Below are 12,541 nucleotides of genomic sequence, written 5' to 3'. Positions count from 1 at the left end.
GCTCCTGTGGTTTTTCTACGGTGGTCTTTGCCTTACCTTCATATACCTGTTCTTTACTTTGTCTAGGTAGCAGATGCTCAGTGTCATTGTTTGAGATGACGTCACCCCTGCTCCCGTGACGTCATCAGTAGTAAGGTTGTAAACATGACTTAACCGCCGTCTTTACGCAGGAGCCTCCGAACTAACTCCCGCGAGCACGAGTAACTTACAATTCAACGAAGTCGGAAGGTAGTTTGTCTCTAAAAAGAGTTATTCTCTCACTGTTGTTGGACAAACTTCCTTGTTTGTGGGAGATTCCCGCTGCGTGTACAGGGGATTACCCTAACATGAGTTTAACGGCGGCGTGAACTTCAGTAAATAGCCTACCAGCGGCGTCCATTAAAAATAATAACTTGAGCTGCTGGTCATTCAGTCTTAATAATAGCGCCCGCTGTTGAGCTAAACCGTGTCAGAACAAGTAGGTCGTTGGTGCTTTTAAAGGAAGAAGTTCACCACACTGTCGTTTTCTCGTCTGAACGCTGCCCTGTTCTAACGCGCGCCCACAAAACGAGATGTTAGCGTTCACTTGTTAATATCTCAGTGTCTTTTTGTATGTATGTGATATGTATGTATGTATATATATATATATATATATATATATATATATATATATATATATATATATATATATATATATATATATATATATATATATATATATATATATGTATATATATGTATATATATGTATATATATGTATGTGTATATATATGTATATATATATATATATATATATATATATATATATATATATATATATATATATATATATATATGTATGTGTATATATATATGTATGTATGTGTATATATATATATATATATATATATATATGTATATATATATATATATATGTGTATATATATATATATGTGTGTATATGTGTATATATGTATATGTATGTATATGTATATATGTATATATGTATATATGTATATGTATATATATATGTATGTGTATGTATATGTGTATGTATATGTGTGTATATTGTATATGTATATATATTGTGTATATGTATATATATTGTGTATATGTATATATGTTTGTGTGTGTTAAAAGAATGGAGAATGAAGCTGTCATATCTATCATATCGTTTAGTGTTCCGCTCAAGAATAAGATACGCTGGGTTGACTTTAACAACACAAAGACCAGTGTTTAGCGCTTTATAGTACAGTAATAGTGTTTTCATTTTGGATGTAGCCTGCCTTTAGGTCTGTTTAACGAGAGGACATTTCTATACTCAAACACGCAGAAAGAGTAAAAAAATTCCCGGCGAGTGTCAGAGAGACTGAAGTGAAACTCATCCTGTGAACTTAAATTTTTTGTGGGATTTCAAAATCTTTTAAACTGAAAGTAAAGTAAACGTATTAAATTAAAGCACCTTTACATTTCTCATTTTATTTCAGCTTAATTTGAATTTGACGTCGCAGTATGCGCATCCCCCGTTTGATTGGCTGCGCTCGCGCTTAAGGGTATGGCAAGCCCAAGTAATATTATAGTTTATAGTAATAAAATCCAGTAGCGGCTGCTATCTATTCAGTTACACACTGTAAGGAAGAATTGGCTATGATCCGCTTACGTTAAACTGTGTTAGGGGTTTATGTCAGACATTAAATAGCCTGGCGATTAAAAATATGTTGTGATGTTTCATAAAAAAAAAATATTACCACCATCACAGTCTACTAGTACAGTGTTTCTGAACCATGATCCTCGGCGCCCTCCGACACTGTACATTGTGTGTGTCTCCCTAATCAAATACGCCTGATTTAACTCATGAGCTCATTAGAAGAAACTCCAAAGCCTGAAACGGGTGTTTAAGAAAAAGGGAGACGTGCAGTGCTGGGGGTCACACTGTGCTTGTAGATTATGATGTTACATGCTTTTCACCTGTGGTGTGCCTTATTATTTCTAATAATTCAACAACCTGATGTCAATTATTCTGCTTATGCTACAGTTATTATGCCTCAATGCTTTTATAAGGGTAATACATTTATGAGGTTTTGCGTCTGAAATGCTCTTGCATGCAGGACTCATTTCTTACATCTTATTGCATACATCTTGTTGCTAAATCCAAAATGTAATTGTAGAGCGTCCATGCTTGTTTCTGACTTAATTCAGTGTGTGTGCGCGCATAAAAAAATTGCCATCTTAACAACAAATTACATCTATACCTTATTTTTCTTTCTTTTTTTTTTTCTTGTGCATATTATCTCATGTATAGTTCAGGTGTAGGTACCTACAGGCAGAATTAAATGACTGGAACACCTGCAAAATGTTGGTTAATCGGGTTTTCAAATAATCTTTTTTTTTTTTTTTAAATGAAAGCGTCGAATATGTAATGCCTTTCTTGCACTAATAATTGCACTATTATTATTATTAAATAAGCATGAACAGCAAATGGATTACAATAAACTTAAAAAGACAAAAATATAATTAAAGGAAAAATGCTACCATCTATCAAAAACAGTCACTACTGAGTCAAAAGAAAAACAAGTAAAAATGAAAGCGGCTTGCCATAAGGGGCGGGGCCTGGTATGGGAGGGAGAGAATGTATATAGTGGGGAATTCCCACTCAGTAAACTATTCTGTGTTGAAGTGTTACTGTATATCTGTTCAGCAGCTCAGAGCGCGGAGGTAAAACCTAAGACGAGGGTGTTCGGATAGCTATGGATGGTGAGTACCAGTACTTATTAAATCGATCTGTTTTTACTTTTCCCTTTCTTGCTTTTTCCTGTCTTGATTTCAATTGGCGCACAAGTCCGTGTAGTCGATTCAAAACAGCACCGTTGTTTTAAGCACTTCGTCGTTTTAATAGCTAATCAAAGATAGCCTAATTAAGGTGCCAACAGGTAACCTTTTATCATATAGAACTCTATATAGCGTTTCTGTGCATTTGTATTTTTTGCTAAATCTTGACAGCGTAATTCGCGATCAGCATGACATGTTCCGCATTTTCAAATCTGATTCTATTTAAGAAAAAACGCACAGGCTCGTAGTTTTATACATCACGGGGAACAGGAGTGAATTATCTTGCTGGAAGTGTGCAATTGCGGAAAACACCCGCGAAACAAAAGCAATAGACGAGCTGAAAACAAAGTTCTTTAACTCTACACAAATCTTATGGAAACCGAGCAAATCAGATGAGTTCTTGAATGCACGAGGGACAAAGTAACACCAGGAAATAAAAATGAGGAACTTTTAAAAGCCCTTTCAGCTCTGTTATTCCAATCTGCACGTTTGTTCATTCTTGTATATGTGTTATAACATGTATTTAGCTAAGTGCCTGTATTCATCTGTGTTCTTCTGCCCGTGCTTTTCTATACAGTGAATGCCCTTTCAATGCACAGGGATCCCAATCTAAGTAAGTACATTACATTTATCTGTGCCAAGTGTGAAGTGTATTCTGTCGTTGCTAATAACATGTTTTGAGTCAAGTTTAGGGTGGATCATAAACTTTGCCTAATTACTCATCAAGTATGTTAAACGTCACGCAGCTGCCCTTTTAAAAACGATGTAATGTTCAGATTTCCTTACGTTACTTCCTTTTTTTTTTTTTTTTTTTTGATAAAGATAGGACTTCCTGTAAGTGACAAATCTCTCGAGCAGGCAGTGCTGAGTGACATCTGAACACTTTACTAAAGTATACATTGGCTATATTTTAATTCATTATAACCATTTTCTCGCTTCATGGCATTTCACAGTGTAAGAAAGCGTAGGCAAATAGATCTAGATATGTTCGCGGCAATGTCAGAAGCAAGTCCCTTAACAACAACCGAATATATTGCGCGTGCAGCTGTTTGTGCAGGTGTTCGAAAAAGTTATGAAATGCTTAGAATAATAGCACCTGGATGAAATGGTAAAGTTCTGTGCCCGCAGGTGCAGAGCGCGGGAATTTATTTACTGGCAGGCTGCGTTGTTTGTGGTCAGGTTATGGTCAGGTTCTGTGAAAGTCGCAAGATGTTGTTTCTGCAGGTGTTTCGAGGCCCTTGTACTTATGCGTCTTCAATGCAGGCGTTTTAATAGGCTCTGTCTAATCATTTTGAGTATCTAAATGAATGAGTGATGTCATTTTGCCGGTCTGTGCAGTGGGGGAGCCCTGTGTTCAGATCTTCGAGCAGCCAAAACAGAGAGGCATGCGCTTCAGGTACAAATGCGAAGGTCGTTCAGCAGGCAGCATACCCGGAGAAAGAAGCTCAGACAATAACAGAACCTACCCAAGCATTCAGGTACATGCTTTTAAAGCCCTACACCACTTTCACTGTATAATTCACGCGATTACTAAGTGATTCTATAAACAGCATCTCTCTTTATACCTCTCCCTATTAGATTCTGAATGTTACAGTGAAAGGAAAAGTACGTGTTTCCCTGGTGACCAAAAGTGACCCGTATAAACCGCATCCCCACGACTTGGTGGGTAAGGACTGCAAGGATGGTTATTATGAGGCCGAGTTTGGACCCGAACGAAGAGTCTTTGCGTAAGTCGGTGCTTTTAGCATTAAAATGAAGCATTTGAATGTCACTTAAATGCAGGAGGTTAAAAGCCTTTTGATTGCAGATATGTTATCTGCATATTTTGCTCTAATCTCATTTGGGTCTGTTACCATTTTCCTCCTAATGAAATGAAACATCTCTATGCCCCACATCAAAGCCATTCCAATGTGCTTTCCGTATTACTCCAGCCCACACACTACCACAGTTCTCTTCCGAAAGGCTGTCCATTCTTCTTCTTTTTATTTTTTTTTAAAGAAGCATGTTGTTTCAGAGTAGGGAGCCATGCAGGGGATTCCCCTGATATGCAAAATGAGAGCCTTAGAGCTCCAGTCTGCCCTCAATTTTAAACAGTATGTCAGTATGGTTAGTTCTAACCTCACTCTTCCTGTTAGCTTTAGTCTTTGGGATCAGTGTTCAAGATGGACAATGCATAGAGCTAGACATATCTGACCGCTCAGGCGACGCAGTTTAACAAATTGTTTCTTTGTTTTTTGTTTTTTTTCCAGGTTTCAGAACCTGGGCATCCAGTGTGTGAGAAGAAGAGAAGTGAGAGATGCCATAATGCAGAGAATTACGCGGAGGATCAACCCCTTCAATGGTGAGAACAAATTTTTTTTTCTTCATGGCCTAAATAGAATCTGCACATACGGAAAATTGAATCCGAATTGGGGTAAATCAGATATTTATCCTTAAATCTTGAATCTAAAATCTTAAATCTATCCTTAAATGTCTGCAAATTTTATCTGGGCCCACTTGATTTCTCTTTCTCTTGTTATCAGAAATGCTGTATTGACATGATGCCCGATGTTAAAAAAAAATCTTATTTCTACCTGCCTTCAGTACTGTATCACACAAACCGTCATCTGACAATGCAGTTAGGCTAGAAAAAAATCACTTCTCCTTATTTAGTGAAGGTGTTGCACAACCGGCTGCGGTGTTGAGTGGCATATGATCAGGGGGAATTTATTTAGAGAGGGAGGAATGTCAGGAGGAACTGTAAACTATACTTTTTTGTGTAACTGATAACTTTGGCTCGTTCTGCCTTGAGTATGCAAACAGCCAAATACTTCAGGAATTCCATGCAAACTAATGTGTGGGAGGAAATTACAGCAGGGTCAACATTTTGAAAGCAGCTTCCCTAGCTCTGGGTTTCAGGTTGTGTCTTTTGCCACCAGCAGCAATGTTTTCGTGATAAATAAGTCTGACAAATCGGCCTTTTGGAAACGGTAGCGATTTAGAGCATGTATTCTTCATGGGTTTTATATATGAAGTGATTGAACAAGCGTATCACCTTATGTTAGCAGATGGTGTGGAATCATCATGTAGTGTCATACCACCGTCTAGCCAAAAGATATTTGAGAAATTATGAAAATGCTGTTAGTGAACACAGGGAGTTATGGATCGTGAACTCGCTTCCCCTTCTTCTGCTTTTCTCTGTGGTCACGGGCTGTTTAAGGGACTGCTCTCACTTCTGCTGTGATAACCAAATAAAGATTTCTCTCTTTGGCTGCATAATACTGACAGTACCCTGAAATTAGGTGGATTAGTCATGGTGGCAATCGCAGTGAGATTAGTTTTGATATTACTTTTGAAGTTTGGTCATGTGTTGAAGGGATGACCTGCCAGAGATGACCTCATTTGCACTGACGGCGTCCCGCAAGGATTGATCCAATGACGCATGCATATGCAGTGTATACATTCATTTCATTTATTGACTAGGTAATCGGATATTTTTTGAGGAGGTATTCATTTTGTGGTTAGGGCTGTCACAAACATAAAAGGACAGCTGAGAAATAATTGTCATACCACTAAAAGTGATTAGTGATGTTTTTTGTTTCATGTTCTGCTTAATACTTCTACAGTGAAAAATGTTATTTTGAAACCCTTTTCAATCCGGCATTGCTGGTAAATTTAGCAAACGGTGAAACTGCACGTAGCGCACTAAATTAAGCGTGAAATTTAGTAGGAAGTAGAAAGACTGAAATGGTCTTTTCTATACTTCAACTCTCTTTCAAACTCAACTTTGAAAAACAGTATAAACACTCTTTTTAACAGTACACACATTAACAAGGAATAAATACATTTCTTTGAGTCAATCACTTTGGATCTGAAGTCATTTTCTAAAATATAGCACTACATTTTGTGCTTTTTAATGTGAATAATAAAAGCCTACTTTAAACATTAAAAATATTTTCAAATTAATATTTTTATATTAATTGCAGAAAAGTTTACATAATATAGCCTACGTATGTGTACTGTATATATTTATTATATGTTTATTATTATATAAGACACACAAGTATATACATAAGTTTTATATATATATATATATATATATATATATATATACAAGTTTTATATATAAATAGACATATATACATATTAAATTGTGATTAATCAAATGATTATATTTATATATATATATATATATATATATATATAATATTAGATCATTATTAATATAATATACTGTAACATCCTAAAATATTTGCAATTAAATGTTCATGTTTGAGGGTTGAAATTACACATAAATGCACATGAAAAAGCATTTTGTGACATATCTATATTTGAATACAATATCTTTATTTGGCAGGTAATATGTACTAAATAAGTCGAAATAGCTTATTCAGCTATAGCTATAAAAACTCATGATGTCTCTAAGGTTGCCCAGAGTTGTATTTGCCGTGATGGGTGCTGAGTGGGTGTTGAGCACACAGTATGGTGTTAGATGTCACAGATGGTGGGTTCAGGTGACGAGAGATGCGTGTCAGGCTTGGGAATGGTGGTGTGCCCACAGAATGGAGAATTTTCACCTGCCTGCCCCCATTTCTCTCTACATCTCGAACCATCTGCTTCATGTTCCAGCAGCCCACGCTAACCTAAATCATCCCCCACCTGCGACTGCTGTCCACTCGTTTCTCTTGCTCTCTGACTTCACTAAATGCAGAACCAAAGGCGCACGTACACACGCATATAAACATGACCACACCGCCGCTCGCAGTTGCCTTTCTCACACTCCTCCTCTCGCTATCTTCCACACCCACTCATCTCCTCCCACCTTATCTCTGTTCCTCTGTTCCTTCTTGTCTGTTTTACATCTGTCTGCTGTGCTCCTCGCTGCTCAGCTTCCGTCTCCATCCTTCTTTCCCGCTTCTGGGCTTGTGGTCTGGCCAGAGTTGTTTCTTCGCGTCAGGAGGTTGCCTCCTTTGCTGCAGAGTCGTCAGTGATTCACTGTCACTCGAGCGGTCTTTCTCTATTTCCACCTGCTGTGACCTCAGAGGGCTCAAAGCTCGTCACTGGTGTGGGCGGGATAGCCGTGGGGTGAAAAGAGGCAGACTCCTGAGAGTGAGAGCGTGGGGCGGAGGCACACACACTGAGAGATGTCTACACCAGCGCTCGTGTGGGTGGTGGTGCTATCAAAGGCTGATGTGTCAGTGGCATTTCTGGTGATGCTGCTGGGTGAAATCTACAAGCGCACTGCAAAAAAACCTGTCAAATTAATCCAGTTACTATATAAATATGTTTTGCATAAGTTACAGTACTTTACTGTAAAACGTACAAAATATACTATATTATGTGCAAAGTTCTTTGTAATGTATAAATTATACAGGCATTAAATATGTACCTCTTTTGCATAACTTACCAACATTACAATAATTCACTGGAAAAAGTTAATTTATTTAAATCCACCAAATTGGGCAATACAGCAAAATGTATTATTTATAATAGTATTTATTTATTTATTTATTTATTTATTAATATAAAAAAAAAAAAAAACACTAAAACTGCCAATGTTGTCACTACTGCACAAAAAATTTGTTTCTTAAAATCATAACAGCATTTCAACCCAAAGGTCTTCATTAGGCAAATAACTAAAAACAAGTTGTGTCACAAGCATGTCAGCTAATTTTAAACAAACTGACCTGGTTTTCGTTCTCATGCCCGTTTCATTTTTTTCTCCTTCTTCCCCTTTCCTCTTTATTTACCTCATTCACAGAACTCTGTATATATTGTGCTCTGTTTTGACACACAAATTACATCTAGGATTAATATGTCTATATATATATATATATGTTTTTTTTACAGCTGAGCAACTTTGAACGTATGTTTTGTGTCTACAGTTCCCCGGGAACAGCTGCTGCAGACTGAGGAATATGATCTGAACGTGGTGCGTCTTTGCTTCCAAGTTTTCCTGCAAGATGAGACCGGGATGTACAACACCGCGCTGCCTCCCATCATCTCCAACCCCATCTATGACAACAGTGAGTTCACACAAATAAAAGCTCACGCTGCCATTTCTGGACAGCAACAAATGGAGTTGAAAACTTTGTTTCACTGCATATCAACACTGACTCAGACAGTGACTTCCACGTAGTTGATTTAGCTTTTTGATGATTGGCAGTACAGTGCTGTTTTTGCTGCTGCTAGTCATACAGAGTCACTAGGGCAAATGTTAGAATACAATACAATACAATATTTATTACTGTGTTAGTTATTTAGTTTCTTTCTACAATTAAAGTAAAACCTATCACGGTATTTGCTGTAATGATTTTTATGAGTCTGAAAATAATTAATCAGTAATGTAAAATTGTTTATCATGTCCTATAAATTATAATCGATGCAAAAAAAAATAGTCTGTATGTCAATAATTATCAGTTTAATATTCATTATTGGATTTCAGTATCATCACATCAATATACTGATCATTCAGTATATTTTAGAGTATTTTGTTTAAGATTGCGGAAAAATGTGTGTTATAGCGATACCCTTCAGAACACAACCATTTGACAGCACTTTTGACTGATTCACTGCCGCCACAGAGCATGAAGCTGTGGCAATGCATTGCTTAGGTGACAGATCTGTCAGTGGCCACATCCCACACAGGAAGTGAGCATGGTCCATTTCAACACTTCCTCACGTGATGGTGCTATACAGCGTGAGCAGAACAGCAGTGTTTGCAGAGTGTTTTTATGTGGTTTTGTGATGCTAAATAAATCAGCGGATAAAAAAAGAAAAAAAAACTCAAGCCGTGACTTTGTTAAACCCTTTCACCGGCTTGTAGAGGTTGATTCTGGAGTCTTCCATTTTGTTCTCATGACTATGCAAGTAAAGTGTTAATATGGCAAGCCTTCTTTGCCCTTACAGAAATCAGTCTCTTACAAACCAGAAAAGAGGAAGCAATAAACCACCCCGCCCTTACTCTGTAAATCATGACAGGTTTAGCTGCTTTTTTTTATCTCGGGACATACTGTTTTCAAGCGTGGCTGTGCCTGCAGATACTCTGATAAAGTCAAAGAATGTGAAATATGATTTCCTACTGCTTATAGCAGTGCATGTCTGTTTTTAAGTTTGGTAAGATCTTCTCAACTTCAATCTCAATGGCATGTTCTTGTTTCAGGGGCCCCGAATACAGCCGAACTGCGAATCTGCAGGGTGAACAAGAACAGCGGCAGCGTGAAGGGAGGTGATGAGATTTTCCTCCTCTGCGATAAAGTGCAGAAAGGTACGGGAACATTTTAACTATTCGAAAAAAAAACCTCAAAAGCTGAAATAGAGATCTGAAAATCATGTTCGTATTCAAGTAATCAAGATATTTATTCAATCTCGCATTTCCTTTTCTTTCATTCATCACTTGTTTGTTTTATTTTGTGGAAATGATCTGTCTTTGCTAGATTGCAAGCCATTCTTTTTTTATTTAATACCATCACATCACCTTACTCTAGATGACATTGAGGTGAGGTTCTTCACTCAGACCTGGGAGGCCAAAGGCTCCTTCTCTCAGGCAGATGTACACAGGCAAGTGGCCATAGTGTTCAAGACACCCGCCTACTGTGACACCACCATCACAGCCCCTGTCACAGTGCGCATGCAGCTGCGCCGGCCCACAGACCAGGAGGTCAGTGAGCCCATGGAGTTCCGCTATCTGCCCGACGACAAAGGTAAAAGATCACCCTGCAGTTTTATGACACCCACATCATGATGTTTTACAAATGGGTCAGTGATAATTAAGACTATCCACGATAAATTATTTTTTAAAACTAGTGGAATGCATGTGGAAATGTCAGTCTGTTTTGGTTTTAAAAAAGTGTTTATTTAAAATATCACATTTTTGGGCACATTTTTGCTCCACATTACATTTTACAACCTCTTTTAAAATTTTGACACACGTGAGTGTACACACCATTGTTTATTTATTTTTTAATTCTAAATATATTTTTGAAAATAAAACGTGGTGGTTTGTTCTTTTCGTTTTCAGATCCATATGGCTGTCAAGAGAAGAAACGTAAAACTGAAAGCCAAATGAAGTCCTTCTCTGGATTCTCCCAAGGAACCATGAGCTTCATGAACAGACCAAAAGCAGTGCCTTCGGCAAGTTTGATGAATCAGAGAATCAAAATTGGTAAGATTCAAAACACTTTATGTAAAGCAAAATTTTTGATATATGCATATGTACTTATATACGTATTCTTTCTACAGAGCAACCAACTTATTATCGTGGATCAAACCGTGGGGTGATGCGTCCAAATCCAGCATCCTTTTATAACAAAACCCTAACGGAAACCCCACCATCAGGAGCACAGAATCAAGCATGGTCCAGTTTAATCACCAACACCATCAGTAATGGAGCAGGCCTACAGCAGGTGAACCCAAGTCCTAGCATGCCCACCACAGGAGAAAGTGGGAACAGCCTTCCTCAACTGAGCCCTATGGATCTGGAGTTACTTCTATCTAATGGCCCAACCAGTAGCCAGCCTCGACAGGACCAACCAAACCAGCAGGTCCAGCAATCCCAACAGCCAGCTCAAAGGCAAGGAGTAGAAGCAGCCCACAACTGGTATAACTATAACCAACAACAGCCTCAAAGCACCCAGAACGGGGCAACAGGCACCGGTGGGTCAATGGGAACAGGTTACTTGTATACAAGCAACATAAATGAAGATTTGTTTCAAAACTTCATCAGCAATCAGCCAGTCCTACCACTGAAACAGGAAGACCAAGGGTCGAGCAACATGGCTGTGCTGGGGCCCAGCTCGGACTGTGGGCAGTCCTTCACCGCACTCCTGAACTCCACCACCATTAATGGAAGTACCGCAGAGACCATGAGACAACTGGAACCTGGTGGGGTCAATCAGAGGGCCTCGCATATATCCTACCCTGCCAGCGGCTTGGGGCAGGAGAGCAATCTTGATTCTTTCGCCTGGCAGTACTTCCAATAGAATCGAATTCTATAAGTGTTCAAGATGATTTTGTTCTTTAAATGTAGGCTCTGATTTATGTTCACTGAATGTATTTTGTGAAAATCAGAAGGGCTAGTTGTCCTGGAAATACTGTAAGATGCTGCCACCAATTAGGTAAGCAGTGAGATTTTATGAAATGTTTATGTATATAACAGTCTGATGGTCATATTGGAGACGTTATGTCCACAAATTATGACAGTTTAATTGTGTTCCTTAAAGTGGGAACTAGCAGGGAATTGTCCCTGGGTAATGGCTATGTCATTTTAAACATGCTTCTTATCCAAGGTTCTCAAATGTACTGTTCAAACATGGGTTTTCTTTGCTTACTCAGAAGTGATATTATGGCTTTAGAAAACTAAGACCGATGCCTTATTCTGTTTTTACTTTATTCAACATACGCAAGCTTTTACATGATATTTTCTATTGGTGAGTTTTTGTATTTTTATAAAATTAAAGTTTATACTACTGAACATGGATTTTATGATTTCATGTATGTAATGTTTGATACATTCTGTGCTGATTTGTGGCTACATTTTTTGATATGTAGAGGTGTCCAAAGTTTGTTTTCATTCATAATTATAATTTGAATGCATCATTTATTTCTTTTTCACATTCCACTGTTTACGTTAAATAAAGGATAAACTCTGTAACTTGGTGTGCATGTCTTTTAATATTCAGACACTTTGGATGCGAATGCTTATTTTTTTTTTTTTTATATTTCTGAGCCTGTTGACGTATGCTCCTAACGGTGAGAATATGAAAACCAGTGTCA

The 12,541-nt window shown here is 37.8% G+C and overlaps 1 protein-coding gene across 1 annotated transcript; it reads left to right on the top strand.

Moving 5' to 3' along the window:
- The first annotated feature begins 2,582 nt into the window (after window positions 1-2,582).
- Window positions 2,583-12,419, top strand: rel (v-rel avian reticuloendotheliosis viral oncogene homolog). Its single transcript, XM_043255907.1, has 10 exons — window positions 2,583-2,713; window positions 3,366-3,401; window positions 4,127-4,266; window positions 4,367-4,515; window positions 5,038-5,129; window positions 8,653-8,793; window positions 9,930-10,034; window positions 10,255-10,470; window positions 10,788-10,931; window positions 11,009-12,419. Exons 1-10 carry the CDS (start codon window positions 2,707-2,709, stop codon window positions 11,746-11,748), a joined length of 1,770 nt encoding a protein of 589 aa, XP_043111842.1. The 5' UTR covers window positions 2,583-2,706; the 3' UTR covers window positions 11,749-12,419.
- Window positions 12,420-12,541: the final 122 nt, after the last annotated feature.

Source organism: Puntigrus tetrazona, chromosome 13, assembly GCF_018831695.1.
Source record: "Puntigrus tetrazona isolate hp1 chromosome 13, ASM1883169v1, whole genome shotgun sequence".
Lineage (NCBI taxonomy): Eukaryota > Metazoa > Chordata > Actinopteri > Cypriniformes > Cyprinidae > Puntigrus > Puntigrus tetrazona.
This window is presented reverse-complemented; position numbering and strand designations above follow the sequence as displayed.